The 21,072-nt window shown below is 35.1% G+C and overlaps 1 protein-coding gene across 2 annotated transcripts in view; it reads left to right on the plus strand.

Moving 5' to 3' along the window:
- The window catches only part of FAP (fibroblast activation protein, alpha), a 68,090-nt gene that overhangs the window by 30,739 nt on the left and 16,279 nt on the right, over positions 1–21,072 (plus strand). For both annotated transcript variants that reach the window (XM_004674603.1, XM_004674604.2), the window contains 9 exons: positions 235–279; positions 5,631–5,735; positions 5,835–5,905; positions 8,124–8,177; positions 10,113–10,237; positions 14,306–14,353; positions 19,318–19,416; positions 19,825–19,894; positions 20,636–20,830. In XM_004674603.1, coding sequence (XP_004674660.1) covers positions 235–279; positions 5,631–5,735; positions 5,835–5,905; positions 8,124–8,177; positions 10,113–10,237; positions 14,306–14,353; positions 19,318–19,416; positions 19,825–19,894; positions 20,636–20,830 — 812 coding nt within the window. The remainder of the gene's footprint in view (positions 1–234; positions 280–5,630; positions 5,736–5,834; positions 5,906–8,123; positions 8,178–10,112; positions 10,238–14,305; positions 14,354–19,317; positions 19,417–19,824; positions 19,895–20,635; positions 20,831–21,072) is intronic.

Raw genomic sequence — 21,072 nt, forward strand, 5'->3', positions numbered from 1 at the left:
AGATGTCATGATAATTTTTGCTCATTTCCTCATGAAAGATTTAACCAGAATTATTAAAGTTACAGTTGTGATACCTATGTATATGCAACCCCACTTTTCTGTAAGATTTTGAGTATAGTCATCTTAAACTCAAATTTGAGGTTAGTTGATTAACAATACTACACAACCAGACAGCTTAATTGGTTCAAAATGTCCAGATTATATGATGTCTACTGTGATTCTTTTGTCTTTTAGGCCCAGGAGCATATAGAAGAAAGCACTACTGGATGGGCTGGTGGAGTATGATTTTGTTATCTTTTTCCTTATATTTTAATGTAACTTGACAGTTTCTTACCTAATTAAGGATTATTTGAAATGCATTCAAACTGGAATTAATGTTGTCATAGAAAAAAATATCAAGGTAAAATACACAAAGGTAGTAATTCTTCAGGAATTTGGGGTCAGTCAGTTTTGATATTTATATTTTTAGAATTTTATTGAGAATCAATCATTATTCATTACTTCTCATATCCCAACCTTAATTTTTTCAATTGATTCTCTGATATCTATAATTAATATTATACAATGCATAAAGATCTTTTTTTGTCTTAACAAAAAAAAAAAAGGGACACAATCCCTGATCTGCTAAAAACCAACTTAGTAATTATTAGTAATTTGAGTTCCAGAAAATACATATTGGATATGCTCAGAAATTTAGAGTATTTTCTACTAGCTAGATTTTACCTAAACAAAAGATTAATTTCATACCTATTTTTTTAGTTTTTAAGTAAAGTGATATCAAAAAGGAAAATGTGCGTTTTCTTGTGGTTTATGCTGATATAGCTAGATTTTTGCATAGGTTTAATTAGTGATGTCTGAGGTTTTTATTGTAAAAAAATTTTGTCTTAGAAAACTATCAATTGTATTTTATATTCCACTGTAAAAATCAAAATAGGAGAGAGAATAAGTGAATACTGTGTGGATGGAGCCACTTATCACATATCATTTCTTTGAAATTCTCTGAAATTTGTACACATGCATAGAAAAAAAGAAAACTCAGTTCCTGATTTAACCCAGTAGCCCATGATACAAGACAAAGAATTCAGAAACAATTCTTCGATGAGAAGTCTTATAAAATAGCACATTTAATAGGGAGGAAGGAGGTAACTTGTAAAGTAAAAAAGTTGAGAAATTTAAATTCTTTTTAATTCTTTTTAATAGCTCTAGCCTTTTGCTTATATTTGCTCTGACTTCAAATAAAGATACTTTTTAAAAATTCATTAACTATAATAACTATGACTTTCTTAATAATATATCATAAATATCAGTTACATTCTAAAGTATAAAGGATATGAAATTCAGAAAATAAAAGAGAAAGTTTTATTTGAATTTATGTTTTGCCACTGTTCTGACTAAGGAAAAATTAGAAAGTGTGAAAGTACAGGATTTTCCCAACTTTTGAATTCTTGATCAGTCAGAATCTCACCTACCAAAAATATAATTCCTAGATCAGCATGTGAAAACTTGAAGTAAAGGGAGAGTTAATCTGTGCATTCAGTCCTATTATAAAGATTTCCATAAACAATGAGAGGAAGAAAAAAGTTGAAAATTCCCTTTAGTTATGTTCTCCATGAGCATATTAATCTATGCTCATATACTCTAAAAATACTACCAGCTTTTGTAATACTATAAGTTATGTCCTCTGTGATGATAATAGTAATATGAATGGTGTACTTTTATAAATAGAGTTCATGCATTTTGTTGTCAACAATTACCCTATTACTTTTAAATATTTGCATATACCAACCTCACAATCTCAGAGAATATTCGCTGGATGGATGAATAAATACATAAAAATACCTTCTAAAGCTATAGAACACTGTTTCAAACACTCTAAGGGGAGATATATCTTAGTCCTTTGGGGGGAGATAAGATTCTTACTTCAGTCAAAAGTCATGTCAAAATAAATCTAGTGAATAAATAATTTGAGATTTTTATTAGACCATTTTAATATCTGCGGTTACAGGATTCTATTAGCAAGCAATATTATGTACTAATCTTGATCTCTTAAAATTTATCTGTCAGTAACTTTCTACCTATCAAAAGAGGAATTGTCAGGAATTCTTTGTAATGATAACTTCCAAGAAAAAAATACACACTCTCTGAAAGCAATGCTCTAAAGAGTTTATTCATTGGGTATTCTAAATCTTGACATAACTTTTGAAAAAGCCAGGCCACAACTTTTTAAGATCTGTTATATCAGAACACACCGAATAGCTTCTTTGACCATTGATCAAACCAATGACTTAACAAAATTACATAGAAGTAACCTGGAAATATGTTAGTTCAAATAATATCTGCTATATCTTAGGTTAAATGTACAGGCTAGTTATATTAGTATACATTTAAAAAGCAAGTTTGGAGCAGTTCTTCCTTTAGAATAGTTGCAGGCACAGAACATAAAACAGATTCCTTGAGAATTTTATTTATCGCTTTTTTTCCCTCTAGAATGAAATTTTCATGTCATTGAGATAAGTAAGCTAATTTATCCTTTGATTTTTAATCAGAAAAGTAACAACGATGAATTAACTTTAAATTGCTTTTGACCTGTAGATAACAGGCAAAAGGTGGTTTTAATCAAAGAATCTGGTATTTAATTACAAAAATTTGGTCACCAAACTCAAAGCATCACACTTAGACTGCAAAGTCACACTTAAGCTTTTTAAAAATAATTAAAGACACACAACACCTTCTTTAGGTAGTTGGAAAAATTCTTTGGTTCAGAAAAGTGAATTTTCTACTTGATGTTTAAATGTCTGCTGACTGAATAGGAACTCAGTTTAGGCATTAATGTTAGATAAGTAGGGCCCCCAGTCATTCACAAACTATGGCAAAAAACTATCACTTGGTAAAAAAAAAAAAACAACTTACCATCCAAGTAACGTATTTTAAATAGCTTTGCATTTCATGTAGCAATGAGTCATTTTCCACAAAATCTATGCAAAATAAAAGGACCTGTGTAGGAGCATCATTAAAAGTGAGGACCACCTAGATATGTGTGCTTATGTCAAACCCAGGTAGGACTTGCTGCAAGAAGCACTTAACTCAGAACGCATTACAGGCCTAGCTGTAGTAAAGTGAATACGGAAATATTTCACACTCTCTTTACCTCACCCAAGTTACATGTGCATCTAAAATAGCTATCTTGGGTTGTGCAATAAAAAGGGAAATGATAACAGTCTTTACTTAGCAAAGATACGCTTCCTGTTTGCTTGATTCTAATATCTAATAGATAATATTCTGCCCTCTTATTTTTAAAGTTTCAATGAAAATGTAATTTTAAGGTTTGATGTAGAACAAAACAATTAAGAATTTCCTTAACCAACTACAGATGTAATTATTTTTCTCTGAAATTTTAAAACAGCTTGCGACTCCTTTACTTTTTAGTGGTTAAGACAGCATAGAGCCAGTTTTTATCTTTAAATCTGAGGAGTGACGCAGAGGTATTTTAAGGTGATTATTAGTAAATAGGTTATCATTTGAATAAAAGTACAAAAATTCATGCTAAAATGAAAAGGATTTTGTCAGATGTCTACTAATGAAGTTCCACTCATAAAATTAGAAATCAGAATTTTCTATTCCTGGTTCTCTAGGCTCTCAATTTCATTTAGAGGCATGGTTAATCTCTGCACAAAATCTACCAAGGTTGGTCTTATTATTAAGAAAGGTAATGAAGGAATCATGTAAAGAGACAGCAATTTGTCATCAACCCATTTTTTCACTTTGTTAAAGACAATAACTCTATAACAAATGTTAAGACTTAGGACACCATACTTGATTCCCAGGACACATGTAACTACCACAAACTTTGTGGCTTAAAACAAGAAATATATCCTCTCACCACTTGAGAAAGTAAAAGTCCTAAGTCATATCAGAGTTTCATATCCCTCTGGAGTCCTAAGGAACAAGCCTTACTCTTCTAGCTGAGTAGTTTCTAGCAGTCCTGATTTGCAACTACATCATCAGTCCTGTCTCTCCTTTCTTCTTCACAGGGCATTTATCCCAGTGTCCCTGTGTCCTCTCATCTTCATATGAAGATAATAGTCATTTGACGTGGGGCTCAAACTAGTCCTATATGATCACATCTCACTTGTTACCTTGATCAATCTGCAAAGAACTTATTTCCAGATGGGGGTGACTGTCTTAATCCACTTGACTGTTGTAATAAAGTACCATACACTGAGTGTCTTATAAATAACCAAAATTTGTTTTTCCTAGCTTTGAATTCTTTAATTCTGAGATGCCAACGTTGTTGGGTTCTGGTGAAGGCTTGCAGTAATTCACAAAGACCTCACCTCTTTTTACCATTCCACTGTGGAATAGTTTCAACATATGAACTTTACCTTCTGAAGTTCTGGGTGGAAATGAGTTGTGTAGAACTATATTAAGCCCTTTATAGACACTACAGCAAATAAATTATATTTTAATATCACACAATTATAATAATCAATTTATCAAAAAGAATCAAGTATCAGTTGAAATGTGGTCATCAGAGGCCAACATAGATTCTCCAGATTTTTCTTTCTCAAAAATCTTAACTGGATGGCAACCAGATAGGTTTCTTTTTTTCATAACTAAAAAATATGTTTTTTTTTTTTTTTTGGTTTGTGTTATTTGGCTCTGTTGTAGACCTGAATGTCTTGGTTCACTACAATGTGAAAGGTCTCAAGCTAGAAAGAGATGGTTTTAGATCATTCATGGGAACATCTATTCTGCCTGATACAGGGTAACTCTTTTCTCATGTAGTTTCTTTTGCCTTTTTGTGGTACTTTTACCACTGGAAAAAAAAAAGAGCCCAACAAATGTCAGATAAGTAATTTTATTTTTTATTGGGAGAAAAAACATGAAAGTGCTGGCTAAATTTGGATGTGAAGACATTGTAGGAATTTATTTTTCTGTACCATTGAAGTTGTTGAGGTGTGGCTTGCTTTGTTCCAAACCACACTAGAGCTCAGTGTTAGGGATGCCTTAGGTCATTAAGCTGTTCCCAACAAGTACCCAGGAGGGTTCTGAGAAAAGCCAGAGATAGCCAATGAGGTCAACTCAACTCCCTGGGCTCAAGAAGTAAACCTCCCATTTCTTTGTCCCGGGGAGCCCTTTTCTTTAAAGTTCCTTCCCACCATTAAAAACTGTGGCTACCTGGCGATGGCATTTAAAGCTTTAGAAATGTCTTCACTGAGTCATTGGCATTAGGTGTTGGCATCTGACAAAGAATCAAAAAGGCAGTCAGCCTTAATGAGTCAGACTTTAGTTAAACATCCTATTTTGAAATTTAACTCAGTAAAATATCAACCTTTACTTGTGATTCTTTTAACTCTCTTTTTAAGCTATATTATTCTAGAACATAAAAATTCAGTCAAATTAAACATTACCAATTTATTGGTGTGTAGTAACATTTGAGCAGTAGCTGGGATGAGGTAATGACAGAATCACTGGAAAAGCTGTCTACCGAAAGAATGGAGTTTCAGATGTGAGTGATGGAAGGGTATCAAGGTCTTTTGGGTCCTATGATCAGGATAAGATGTTTTTATAGAAAATAGAGTTTCAGTTTAGTTTTTCTTTTGAACATAACCTCTGTTCATTTCTTTCAGTTCTTTGTTTCAACACCAGTTTTCAGCTATGATGCCATTTCATACTACAAAATATTTAGCGACAAGGATGGCTACAAACATATTCACTATATCAAAGACACTGTGGTACGTTCCTTCCAAGATTTTATCTCCTCAAAGATCATTCACTTGAGGTTGCTCAAATAACGCTCAACTTCACACAACATAATGTTTGTCTTTTTATAGGAAAATGCTATTCAAATTACAAGTGGCAAGTGGGAGGCCATAAATATATTCAGAGTAACACAGGATTCGCTGTAAGTATTACATGAAGCACGCAGCACCATTCAGGTTTCAATTGGCACTGATGGATGTCCAAATGGTACTACACCACCCCACTTGGTTAAGAACATTTCTGTTACTTCCTGTATAGTTGAGACAGGTTTCATTAAGAGTGCAGGTTTTTAATAATGAATCAAGATGATTTTCTTTTGAATAGGATGTTTAGTAGATGTATAGTAGACTTCTCTGTTCTCATACTTACTAATTATGTTAAAAGCATAATTTATCTAAAAGACAATGAGCAAACTTTAAAAGTCCATTTAGAATAATCCATAGACACAGAAAATCCTTTGTGTTCACTCATGGCTATATAAGTTTAAGATTATCTATAACAGTTATCATTTGCTGCACAATACTATGTGCCATATACTGTAAAATAGAAATGTTTATGCCCATTTTATGGATAAGAACACAGATACTCAGAATAATATGGCCAAGGCCATATAGTGGCAGAACTATAATTCAAATCTAAAACATATTAAACCATTACTAACCAACTTATTACTAAACAACATGGGATTTATTTCTTCCAGTCGTTTCCTTTCAGGCCATCATGAATACTGTCTAACTAAACTATCTTGAAAATAATCACTTATGATAAAATTTCTCTAATCATGAACAAATAATTTATTTTACTCACTTTTAATAATGATAAAGGAGTAGAGGAGTACCCTCTTATTGATCATAATATGACTACCATTGACTGGGATTCTGAGAGCAAAATGGCAGGATCATAGTTGAGGCTCACTGGATAAAAACCAATTACCAACCCCTGGAATTCTTTCATGGAACAGTCATTAAAATCACCAGTATAAAAGGAGTAACAAGATAAAAAGAGAGAGGAGATTGATTCAGAAATAATGTATTTAGATAGTAAAAGGAAACTGAAGGCAGGAAAACTCAGTATGGTCATTTCTATGTTGTAGATGAGACAGGCTGGAACTAGAATACTGGCCATGAAATATGGACTCTTCAGGCAAAACTATACCTCCTTTCTATGCATTCCTAGTGTTTGGTGCAATGCCTGGCAAAGAGTTGGAGTTCAATAAATATTGAACAAAAAGTGTAGATAGGTGGTAAAGACAGATGGAGGCTGAACAAGACTGACAAATTAGTGACTGAGGGAAAAGGGAAGGAAAAGAGGAAAAGTGGACTCTGTAGCAAGTGATAGAAATGAGGACTATTGTGAAAACTCAGATATAACAAGAGAACTGCCAGAAGTTGTTTGGAAAAAAATAATGTGTGATTTGAGAGGATTTGGGAAAGGCAAGTAAAAGTGATGACTAAAGTATGTGAATTTAATAAAGATATGTAAAATATGCTGGTTTAAAAGACAAATTTAACACTAGGAGTGAGTTATATTGCTGTGTATTGTGTGTAGCAAGGTTTTTATGACAGTGAAGACATAAAAATATCTAGACTGTTGAATAGTCTTAAGAATTGAAATAATGGTAAATGACCAAATTTGGGTGGTTTTAAATATTTTAACATATTATTATTATTGTTGTTATTATTATTGAGAGATTGAAAGAGAAACAGAGGAAGAGAGAGAGAGGGATAGATAGTGAGAAACTGACTTTGTGGTATTTAGATGAATTCACTGAGGAGTGAAAATCATGTAGCTAAAATTGGATTTCCCACTTCATGGCTATATTAAGACAGGTTAGAACTGGGACCTGGGTACTTAAGTAACAAGTATGTTCTCTTGTGACTTGTTTTGCATCTGGGTAAATTGGCATGGCTTTTTGTGTGGTATCCCAGTGTGGATGAGTTTCCTGATTTATAGCAAACGTATCTACTGTCAGGGATTCTGTAAAACAAATTCAAAACGTGCAGAATCCCAGACAAAATTAAATAATGTAGTATAGAGAAACCCATAAACTGTTATTAATCTTAAAAAGGAAAGGGGATATCCTAGATTATTTTTGTGTGTTTCATAATTAATGAATCAAACATTTAAATATAATATACCTAATTGTAAAAAGCATGACCTAATCTTTTTCTGATAACTTGAAAGTCAGAGTAGGTAACCCAAATTCAGTGTTTGAACACAGTAAATCATACAGGTAAGTCCCAACTAGTAGTTTTATTAGGTGAAAGTTGGGTTACATTGTTTACTATATTGGTATTAGTATTAATAATTCTGTCACCATTTAGTCATAAATATTTAATAATTTATAAATACATTTTCAGGTTTTATTCTAGCAATGAATTTGAAGGCTACCCTGGAAGAAGAAACATTTACAGGTAATTTATGTCAATTCATTCTGCTCCTTTTGTAGATTGATATTTGAATAAAAATCCACCAAAGTACTCAGAAATTTTAGAATATTATTTAAAAGCCCTGAATAAAGTAAACTCAATAAAGGGGGTCAATTTTATGGTATTAGATGATAATGCTTTTTGGTGTTAATCATAATGTAGTCTATACATATGTCAAAGTATAAAACTGTATACCTGAAACTTAAAAAAAAATAGAAACGCAAATTCTTAGATTATGAAAACAAAATGGTGGTTACTAGATGAGAAGGTGGATGGTAATGGGCAAATCAGGTAAAAGGAGTCAGGTGGATGGGAAGGGATGGAAGGTAGACTTTTGGTGGGGTTATCTATATAGATGCCAAAATATGCTCTACACCTGAGATCTAGATAATGTTATGAACCAATGTTATAAAAAATGTAAATGCTGAAGTATAATAAAACATACTTACTATGTGAAACATTCAGAGGATGTTGTATACTATATCACTATACAAAAAAAAGTATAATTCCAAATATTAATCAACTAAAACTATTTTCTTTTCAAAAAGAAAAAACTAATAATTCTAATGCTGATATAAACATCATTCTAAATACTTCTTCATTTAAAGGTAATTGAGGGCAATCTTTCACTTAACACACATATATTAAGTACTATTATATATAAGGTGTTATATTTATAACAGTATTTTTTTTAATATGACTCAATTTGGCTTAAACCTATCATGCTTAAAAATAATTCATCTCTGTTCCTAAATTTGTTGAAATTCAGTTCAGCAGTCCCCTTGCTGATTGGAAAGGCACCTTCAACAGCCCCTTCTATGTGGAAATAAAAGCAATATTTACCATGGTTGGTAGTTTACTACACATGCTAGACACTTTCTCTTATTTACATATATAATTTCATTGAATCCCTACAACTCTGCAAGTCTGTGATGTTGTTAGAGTCAGGATTTGTACCTATACCCATGCTGACCTTAATCCTTTATTCTTAACTGCTTTCCTAGTATTTCTAAGATTGCACCAAAATATTAACATAAACCATAACTGAGGAAGTAACTTTTCCTTCTGTTGCATTACTCTGTTTCCTGCTGGATCATGGCTACTGCTGTGTTGGGGAGAATCCCTCTCTGGCACTAGCAATGTCTCTGTCCACTCTTCACTAAGACTAGGGCAAGGCCAGTGGTGGGTGGCAGCAGAAGGCACACAGTGGCGGCCAGGAGTAACCCTACTAGCTATGGGGAGGGGGGGAAAGGGGGGGAATGGAGTCTCTGCTTCTGCCTCATGCTGGCATAATGACCTAATTTGTCCTCAATAAAATTCTGATTTCTGAGAGTTTGGGATAAAGTCTGGGAGTCTGATCTCCCCATTCAAGCTGATCTCTCCAAGAACCACACCGAAGGTTCAACTTGTGTGGTGAGTATAGTGCCTAGTGTGGAGGGAGAATCCCAGAACCCAAATTTCCTGCCAAAAAGAATGAAAAACATAAAATCATGGTTTCTTCTATCTAATATTAATTTCACCTTCTAGATATATCTAAGAACAGGCACTGCTTTTTTGATAACACTGCCATATTTTCCTACTATATTTTGCCAGGGGGGTACAAAAAATAATGGGAGATGAGGAACTTTGCATTCTCAAACATTTTATAAAGTGGTGGCCCCAGAGAGACCATGAAGGACTTCTCTTTCTCAATTTACTACCTATTAGGTCAAGGATGAGTCTCTTTCTCAATTTACTACCTATTAGGTGAAGGATGAGTCAAAACACATCAAAATACTGTGATTCTGCTTTACTTCAGAAGATATTGGCAACAGAAAAATAGAGTGTCAATATGCAAATTAGCCATTTTACATGGAGTATCACATTTCAATCAATACAATCTCCAAATTTCAGCTGAGTTTTCTTTTCATTTTCCTCTAGAATTAGCATTGGAAGCCATCCTCCAACCAAGAAGTGCATTACTTGCTATCTGAGGAAAGAGAGGTGCCAATATTACACAGCAAGTTTCAGTGACTATACCAAATACTACGCACTCATCTGCTATGGTAGGTAATGGACCTAACACAGATTCCACCTCTTTCCCATCTCTTCCTCACCACCATCTGATCACTCCTTTGCTACTGGCTATTAGCACTTGTGCTACATGAGGCTCTTATCTATGTTATCTTATCTAGTGTTTATGGAAAGAATGGGGGGAGGTGGGAAGACATTATTACCCCCATATTTTGCAGTTGAGGAAACTAAGCGTAACTTATAAAAAGTCCCTGCTACTGTTGAGCATCATAGCCAGGATGGGGGCAAGGGTGTGCTGACTATAAATCCCAAGCTCTTATCCACCAAGTGCCTCAGCACCTGGACTTGTACGCAAATACCATCCACCAGCTATCTACAGCAGGATTCAAACAATACCATAAAACGATGTGTTCTCTGATGATATGGTTGTTGCACTTTGGTCCCATTTATTCAGAAATGTCAGTCTTCTACTTTCAAAGGAAGAACAATGACTGAGAAATCTGAGTTCCTTCCCTTGGGGGCCAGTGATTTTATGAGTTGTAATTTCAATTAGGATGGAAAATAAGCTTTATCACCTAGTATGTCCTTTCTAAGCTTTGAAAACATAGTAAGTTATACAACCAAATATAAAAAACAAAATCATAGTAATACAATATACTAAATAGTTCCTGGTTGTTTAGGCCATGTGCATATTAGTGAAGAATTTCTATATATAAATATAAATCTTGACCTTATATATAAATCTTGATTTTAAGGCAAACGAAGACATAAGTCAGGCAATTGGTAGATCGATGAGGTATGTTAAAGTCTTGGAGTAATCATAGGGATTTAGAAAGCTGACTTGGGAAATAGCTACTTCTCCATTTCCTCCCTTCCCCAGAGTTAGTCCCTAAGTGGCCCTATTGGGACAGAAAACAGGGAGTTATTGCAATATGCATGCTGCTTTCCTGTTTGTGGGATGGGATCTCAGAGAACAGGTGGGAACTTTGACAAATTGAGATCCTTGCTCAGTTGCAGAGGACCCCAAAGTCATCTTTATTTACCAGAAGAAATGTCATCCTGGCATGCCACACCCCTCAATCCATTACTAGGTCCCAAACCCAGAGCTTTGTGAAGAATAAGCATTTTAACCTAAAAGCTCCCTTCATGAGATGTCAGTTTCACAAAATGTTTGGTCAGTGGCATCTTTGAAAATTCAAGACATTGTTAAAGGCCACATGTGTTGATTGTGTTTATGGCATTTAAAAGTATACGTTAAATGTTCCTCTTAACTATGTGTAACACGATCAACTCAAGACGTATTTATGCAACATTATTAAAAACTCACATTCCAGTCTCTTAGTGCCATTGGACTAATTGTACTGAGTCATTTGTTCCTCTCTCTAATCTGATGGCAGACAATCATTTTTTAAAAATAATATAAAATCTTTATACTCAAGAAACTAACAAGGGTTGAGGCACAATGACATGGCATGCTTGCCAAAAGAATATAAGTGCTATAAAAGATCAGAGCATTGCTGCCTTTTGCAAAATATCTTCAAATTTCATTTTTATGGTGATATAATTACTGATTGAGTGATTAGTGATGGTCATACTTAAATAAATTAATACACCTCTGTATGCATTTTGATTTGTGCAGTGTTTTGTTTTTTTTTTTTTAAAGCTTTTAAAAGTACATTTTGAAATCTCCCTCCCACTTGCATCATTTTGTCTTCCTAATTTCTACTTGAAACTAAGGGCCCACTGAAAAGATAAGGAATCCAAAAGTAAGCTCTCATCAAAAGTTGGTGGAAGAGTCCTTCTAGAACTTGAATCCCCTGACTTTTCCACACTCACTCTTCCTAGGCAGTATGGTAATTTCCCATTTAGCAAAAAATATACTGTGTGGGAAGCATCACATCGTCTGGTGTTTTTGAAGCTCCAGCAAAATGAGTCACTGCACCATCATAGGAAAAACCTTGAAATCTTTCACTTTAGGACTAAGAGTAAAGCCTCATTATGTAACTTTAAACCCTCCAAGAGAGGTGGTGAGTAAATCCCAGATAATAGAATTAAAATGGGTAAAATAATATTCATGATGATGATAGAACAAAAGCAATGCAAAAGAGAATTCTAGATAATTGATTCTTATGCCACAATGACCACACCATCAGGTACTGTGTCAAGTTGGTAGTTAGTTTGTGTCATATTTTGAACAAAAGAAAAATAACTGTTTTCAGTTTTAGGACTACACACCATGACAGTTCCCCAAAGTAGACACTGATTGACTAAAGTAAAAAAAAAAAAAAATTCACCATTCTCTTACATTCCCTTACATAAATGTTTTTGTCCCTTTTAATAGCTTTCAAAAAAAAAATGACAAAATGAAAATCTTGAAAATTAAATCCTGGGCCCTCCCAGGTGGCAAAAAGGGTTAAAGCAAAGCACTACAAAGATAAAGGCCCTTCAGCACGAGTTTGTTTGATCCTCGGCCAGGGAGGTGATCCACATGGCATGGCAGACCTCTCCTGACCCACTCGCTGTTCCCCTCAGTAGTGTACTTAAGTCTGCCTGTCTGATCCCCACTCTGTCTCTGGTGAGAGGATGGTGAGTCCTCTTAGCACCCCTGCACCTCTGGCCCACATACAGTACCCCAGTTCTTTATACTTAAATAAATCTAAAAAAAAATTCCATAATTTCCTGGGATTCCACACATAAAGAACTCCTGGTTTTTCAGGATACCTGATAAATAATATATCTTTTCCTCACTTCTAAGCTAGACTGAGGAGTATGGAAGGAATCCACAATAGTACCCATGTTATCTATAAGGCTTAGTTAGAAGACGTGGCTACTTGTATGGGTTCCTACTACTGTACCCAGAATTACAATTATTCACACATTTGTGAAACTAACTGAACAGCCAGGTACATCCCTGAGGGACACCATGCATCATCACACTTAACATCACACAAATGTTAAAGCATGTTCGATGCCATCAGAAAAATGCAGGGGATCAACAACAAAATTATTCTCACTCTACTTCCTGGGTCCCAAATGTTCTACTGGAGTGACACTCCTTCCACATAGGAAACTTTATGAATTCCATCCCCATGCTTGTTGCTTTTAACTCAAACCTGCTTGAACAAATGCAGTCTTAAAAGTATATTTCCAGATACGAGTTTATTCTATAGTTCAAGCAAATGGTAGCTAATTAATGTTTAATTATTTGTAGATCTTGTTAAAATGACCAGGTTCTGCATTTCTGGAAATCTGTGCTCCATGGTGAAGTATGTAGTAGAGAGTCATAAGTCTGCAGATCCCCACTCCTTGCTTTCAAGACTGAATCATTTACTTCTCCAGCTGCCAAGGATGATGGTGGTCACATCCCCCTGGATGTGACATTCCCTTCCCTGGGTGTGAAAGTCACCCCCCCCTCTGCTCCATTTGAGACAATTCTAAAGGCCCATACTTCTGAGAGCCCCCCCAGGGGGTGGGAGGAGGCTGGCTGAGAGCCACCAGCCCTTCCCTCTCCTCTCTTGACCCTGGGAATATCTCTGCCTCACAAAACTCCTGGCATGTTTCCTGGAGAATGTGATCTGCCATAACATATATCAACAGGTAACACATTTCACGTGAATTTACTTCTGCATGTATTTACTGCATAAAAAATAAAATAATGCTGGTTTCTGCCCACCAAAATAAACTGAGCATTCAACTAAAAGCCAGACTAAAAATACAACCTGGGTTCTGATGAAAATTATTTGATAATAAAGACATAGCTAGAATCGCCCAATCCAGCAGGACATCTTTTCAGAGGCACTTGGCATTGCAGCTTCTGGGTTCATTTGAGGAATGACATCCTGACTATCAAGGTTCCTGCTTGGAAAAGCACATAGGTAGCACTGCTCTCCTTTGATGGATTCTTTGATGGGTTTCTGATCATGTGTGTGTTTCAAATGCAACTTATAAAGTGATCTTTGCTTTTCTCTAGGAAAGAAAATTGCTGCAGCACTAAAAGATATAGTTGAGCTTGATATTAGTCATAAATTACCAGCAGTTCTTATGGAAAATTATTGTTATTTTAAAAGTAAGCTATGTTTTTGTTTGGATCTCACACACAGGCCCAGGCCTCCCCATTTCCACCCTTCACGACGGCCGCACCGATCAAGGTACTTTCTCTTGTATGCTGTTGCCTTGGAAAAAGAAATTGTGAACTCCTACTGACAGCACATTAAAGGAATCAAGACAGTATCCCTAAACAAGGGAACTGTGGTGGAATCCTTTTTTCTTAGAGCTTGTAATTATTTGCTGTAACCTGGCATGATGCAGATGGGATAATAACGCGAGGGATTCCTTCTTTCTTCCCCAATCAGCCTTATAAAAAGCACAGACGATTTGAACTGGAAGGAAACTCAGGGTATTTAGCTCAACTCTCTCCCAAATAGGAATGTCTATTTTTTAGTAACATCCAAAAGCTGAAGAAAAATTCCAGACACACCTCCAATTCAAAGCAAAGGGTAACCCTCACGCTAGTTCCTTTGTTTTAACAGCTACATCACAGGACTGCCATGTATGAATGCCTGGAAATTAGGAGACTCTTTCTATTTCCAGTTGCTACCAAGAGCGTCTTCCTTGATCCTGTATTTGTGATATTAGTTCAAAATAGTTCACAGGTCAAAGATAACCATTTTTGCTCTCAACAGTTATCCAAGTGGATAATTGCTCTGACCCACTTCCTGTGGTTCTCCATTACCTTTTGATTCACTATTAGACAACATTATGGAGTTGAAGTTGATGGAGACTGGGGAGAATAAGGAACTTAGCACTCATGCCTGTGATGGCTCCTGGACAGCTTTGGTGACAAGTCAGGACACTGCTTTGGGATTAGTTTGACTGCCAGTTTAATGGTCCAACTGTAGGTGAAAATAACATAATGGAGTTAAGCAGTCATTTCAGGAGCTGGGGACAGGAGAGATATTACAATAATGGGACTGTGAAGTTAGCACCATTTGGAAGTGTTGCTTTTTTTTTTAAACATTGTATCTAATAATGAGATAGTTTTAAGGATAATGTTGTACCTGTCCTTTTGGTTTACTTCAACCTTCAGTGAGCAAAATTTTAAAACATGACTCCTTTCAAATTTGCAAGTTTTTATTTTGATGGAAATCATCACATACAATGTTAATTTTATCATTACTGCAAATAAAGGTGAAATTTCCTTTTTCCAAATTTTTACTTACTATTATATATATTCCTATCAGGAACCAATTTCAGTACTGCTTCATTACTTTACCTAATATTTACAAAAATAGTTCCATGTCTTTGCACTCTCATGTACATGATATGCATTTGTATGCTACCTTATAAGATGCAAGTTTTTCAGAAAGCCAATCTGTAATTATAAATTTGCCCAATGATAAAATTCTCCAGAGTCAAATCCAGCAGTTCTTAGGATGGGTTAGGGAATATGTATATTTAACATAGATACTATAAATTTAACCTAGATAAGTTTGGGAGTTGCTTTTTAGACCAAATATTGCCTTTTGCTTATTTGTAGCTTTTCCACCCATTTTTCATTATATTTGCTGCCAGTAATCTTCACTCAACAAGTGTTTCTTGAATACCTACCCCTGTAGCCAGATGCTGTGCTGAGTACTAGATTGTTTAAATGAAGAGGTGCTGCGGTAGACGTGATCTGTGTTGATGAATGGAGATGCGAACATATCCTTGAGTGGTTACAATACAGTAGAGAAAAGTTTTACAATAGAGACACAGGGCATGAAAGCTCAGAGGCAGGCACTTGTCTGGTTTGTGGTTAGGAAAAATTTCCTGTATTCATGGCTATAACATGCTGGAGACTCATAAATATGAAGGGGGCACTGGTGTTGCTGCATATGTTTCATCAAGCAGACTGATACAGATGCTTTTCACTGAAAGACAGGATTCACTGGGGAAAAAATGTTCTTGAGGAAATTATGATTTTTTTTTTTTGAATGTTGAGTCTGGGGTACTGATGAGATGTCCAAGCGAAGCTGTGGTGATGTTTCGGATCTGGGTGTTAGAGAATGAGTTTAGGCTGAGGATGATATTCTAAAAGAAATTTGCTTTTGTTGTGCTTGTTGTTGCTGTCATTCAGGTTTTTTATTTTACTGATATGCATATTATTTAATTGAAGTTATATTGTGTTATATCATTATATAAGCTTCAGGGATGCATATTTGTAAGTCAACATGTGTACCTATTGCTTTAACTTCTTTGCTAAAACCCAATTCTATCCTTTACCACACACCGTCCCCTTTTTCCTGACTTACCTATGTCCCCTTCTGTTCTGGGCACCTCTATCTGCTTGTTAATCCAAAAGTTCATCTGCTTAATTGTTCTCCCTATGTCCCACAGGTGAGTGAAATATTGTGTTGCATGTCTTGGAATGCACGGGAGGGGATCAGCTGACACAGTGGGAAAGTGAGGGTGGTGGGAGCAATAATGGAAGTGTGAATCTGGAATAAAACATCAACATCAGAAATGGAAGGAGAAAAATATGTCCATACAGGAGACTGAGGAATTTTGAGAGTACAGTGTCAGGGAAACAGGAGAGGTGAGGATATCAAAAAACCTGTGTCAACTGCTGAGGAAAGTAAAGCAAGCCCTGCTCCAAGTCAATGGGTCAAGAGGGAAATTCACATTATCTTGGAGCAGTTTCAATGGAGCAGTGAAAGCAGAAGCCAGACTGAGGAAAAAAGATGGGATTTTCAAAGGACTGATTGGCTAGAGGAAGAAAAAAGTGGAAAAGTAGTGAAAATATTGATTGGTTTCATTTTAAAATTATTTTTATTTGCAATCAGTATCTGTTTTAGGAGTATAGGTTACTTTTGAGGGGTTGTTTTGCTTTTGAAAGATGATAAACTTTAGCAGGTGGTTTAATAGTGATAGATGATATTAGACCAAAAGCAATTGTAGCCCTAAAAGCAGTCCTGGAGAAGTTGGGGAAAAGTGGAGTTCACAGCCAGGTGAGAGAAATAATTGCTTATATTATAATGAGACAGAATGAAGAAACTCCTGGTGCAGTCACATAAATACTTGTAAACATTGCAGTAAACAGTGAAATGACAGTGAGGTAAAGTCATTTGAAAATAACAAATAGTACTTGAGCCAGATGGTAAGGAAACCCACAAGAGTTGGCACTGGACATCAAAGGCCCAGTTGAGGCTTAAAATGCTTCGGTTGCAACGTGTACTCATCAAAATGACCCAAATGATTGGATAAAAACAACTGTCAGCTTTGTTACATATTCATCAGTGATTATATTAATGAAAAATATGATGTGTTGTTTAAACAAAATCTTAACATATGATCCATCATTTATACCATTTGATTGCTTCATAATAGAGCCCACCTTATAGAAAGAGCACGTAGTGCACGTTACTAGGACTGAGTATGCTGGGTTCTGTGTGGACAGTGTAGGTAGAAGCAGGCAGAGGGCACCTGTTGCCAGGTTACAGACTTTTGATGCAAAGGCCCATAGCCCATAGAGAAGCCCAATTGCCACCTCTAACCTCTCCTCGCAGCCCTCTGAAATTCCACTTTACAAAATGGTGTGGGAAATGGCCCACTTTCCAGCCACAAAAATGCAGCCCTACACTACAGAGTCATTAAAATTAAATCTGGCATTTTCAGTACATTATGAATCAAAAATGTTCCATAGCTAGAAACAGAATGGAGGAGTCAAACCAACCAGGCACACAAGCAACACCTATGTTTAGCTCCACTTTTCAGTGCCTGTTGGCAAGATGATACAGATATTAAGAAATAAATAATTGATGCATCCGCTCTGTGTGCTCACTCCACGCAGGATTCCCCTGGCCCTGGCAGCACAATCCACAGGAGGACAATGAAGAGCTGGCTCATTGTTCTAAGAATTATGTGTTGGTTTTCTTTTTTCTTTTTTTTTTTTTTCTTTCTTTCTTTTTTGGTTTTAGGATACCACAAGTGTCTTTCTGCCAATGGATTATCCAAAGTTAAAATGAAATTTATTATGTATCTTATACAACTCATACCAAAACATCTATATTTGTTCTAAGATTAAATATAACATGTTGGAGCAAAATGCCATGAGTATATGAAAACTGAGAGTTATAAGCAAAGTGGTTTGGCAAACTTAGCTTAGTTATAAGTACTCCTCCAGCTCCCTATCTTCAAGGACAACTTTTTAAAAAAGGCACAAAACAAGAAGTCCACAGGATGTCTTTTGTAGAAATCACCATAACTCAGAAGTCACCTTAGCCCTCTTAAAACATAAAGCTATGCACTCCACATAGTATATGAAAGTCTGCCTTTTCCCTGGAAGATGCCTCATGTCAATACCCATTCAATAAGAAGGGTACAAAAAAACCTTCTACTGCCAAGAACCCATTTGTATATATCTCCAGTCTGTAGTATCACAGAATCAATGGATTTGTCAGATTCAAAGATTAAAGTGCAAAATATAATTGAACTCAACTATAAACAGCAGTATTTCAGATCTTTAAAAGAGAAAGACAGAAAGAAAGCATCGTGTGTAGATACTATTGTTTTACTGTGATAAATGAAAGAAAATGGGGACAGTAGTAAGTTACCAAAAAGGACTCTCCTAAATTTATCAAGTATAACAGAAAAGGTTAAGAAGCAAATTTGTATAAAAATCACAGAAACAATATGTCACTTCTCAGTTGGAAAATTTATAAGGTTTGGACTATATAATTAATTATTCTAAATTTGAGGTTTCAACAAATATGGGTTTTGCTTCTCCTTTTTTTTTTTTTTTTTTTTAGTAAAGAGATGTCATTTACTCTGTCGGGACATAGCTTTGTATTAAAAAAAAAAACAAAGTGATAGCTGGGGAAATTGTGATTGAGTAGACAGTGTTACTTGAGTGATTCACCTCTAAATGTGTTTCAGTCCCTTAGAATAAGTTGAGGAGAAAATGGTGTTCTTCATAAGGTCATACCTCCTTTAAAAGCTGGATTGAAAATGTGCTTGTCAATATGAATGCCTTAATTATTACACAGTTGCAGTTCTTCAAGCCCATGGAATTTTAAGGAAGGAATTTTCTTATGGAAATGCTATTAATTCAAAATGAACATTTCATTTTTTTAAGAAATTAAAATCCTGGAGGAAAACAAAGAATTGGAAAATGCTTTGAAAAATATCCAGCTGCCTAAAGAGGAAATTCATAAACTTGAAGTGGATGAAATTAGTAAGCTCTTTATAAGTCTTCTCATTTATAGATATGAAACTGAACACTTATCTTACTTTTAGAGGGTAAGTGGTATAATCTAAGTTTTATAAAATGACAGAATCATTAAAATAATTTCATGAATATCTTTACTATGTTTATGAATGGGTTAAACCTGTACTTTCCATAGTTCTTTTTCAACCCTGACATTTTTTTTTTAAAAAAAGAACATACCTAATTTTAATTTTGGAATGCATGTTTCTAGGACAAATAACAATAGTTCTAGTCATTTGTAAACTAGACAAAATGTGTAACAAAAATCAATTTAAATATTCTCAATTGCTAATAATTTACCAGTTATGGATTTATTTTGTGGTGTATGTTCTATGAGTATTGTAGAATGAGAATTTCCTCCTTTTTTTTTTTAAGCTTTATGGTACAAGATGATTCTTCCTCCACAATTTGACAGATCAAAGAAGTATCCCTTGCTAATTCAAGTGTATGTAATATTTTTCTTTGGTGTAAAAACTATTTACTGAAAATATGTTGGATTAAATACACATTTATGAGATAGAATGAACCATTCTCCTTGGTAACAGTTCCTATTGATGCTGTTTTTATATATTCCTCAACTAATCAGAGTAAATAAAATATGGCTTTTTAAAATAGATTGAGGAAGTTTTGAGGTTTTAGATGGACTTGCTTGCATTTACTGTGTTGAATTTCATTTATATGGCAAATTGCCTAATGTGTCAAAATACCTTTGAAATAGAGAAATTACAGCCAAAAAAATATTGTAAATCATCTTAACATCTTATGTAATTGAGTTAGAAATGAAATAAGGGAATGGAATACATTTAGTGGAATCACACCCAAAAATCAGTGCTGACCTACACACAATTTGCTTAAAACACCATGCATTTTTTTTAGTATATCTTATGCCTGCTTTTAGCAAGTGGCAGGTGGCAGAAATGACGAAAAACCCACACATATTCCTTGAAATGCCAACCCTAGATGTATCCGTTTTGGGGAATAGGAGAGATTGTGTCCCAAAACAACTTCCTTGTAGCAAACCTCTGGGAAAAGCCTGGTCCGTTCTTGATTGTGAGCCAGTTTTAATGCCATTGTTATTGAAATATTATCACTCAATGTACTGTGAAACAGGAAGGCAATTCCTGGCCATGATAAGAAGTTGGGTTTTACAAAGGAATCAGATCCTTCTTTTTTCATTTTGTTTTAGGTATGGTGGTCCCTGCAGCCAGAGTGTAAGATCTGTGTTCGCTATTAGTTGGATCTCTTACCTTGCAAGTAAGGAAGGGGTGGTCGTGGCCTTGGTGGATGGCCGAGGAACAGCTTTCCAAGGTGACAAGCTCCTCTATGCAGTATATCGAAAGCTCGGTGTGTATGAAGTTGACGACCAGATCACAGCTGTCAGGTGAGTGCCTTCTCAGTCAAAAACAGGTGACATCAGCAAAGGTCACACAATCACTATTTTGTTTCTCGATTTTTAATGACTTCAGTTGTTTTGTCTCTTTTCCTAACTTGGTCTATAACTATCATTAATCTTAAAGGGGTATTTTTATCCAAATATAAAAAAAATAATGCATGGAAGAAAGCTAATAAATGTATAGAAAATTATTGATAGTGATAAATGATTGATAGTGATAAATGACAAAT

The sequence above is a fragment of the Condylura cristata genome, unplaced genomic scaffold (assembly GCF_000260355.1).
Source record: "Condylura cristata isolate star-nosed mole 26May11 unplaced genomic scaffold, ConCri1.0 scaffold00002, whole genome shotgun sequence".
NCBI classification, from domain to species: domain Eukaryota; kingdom Metazoa; phylum Chordata; class Mammalia; order Eulipotyphla; family Talpidae; genus Condylura; species Condylura cristata.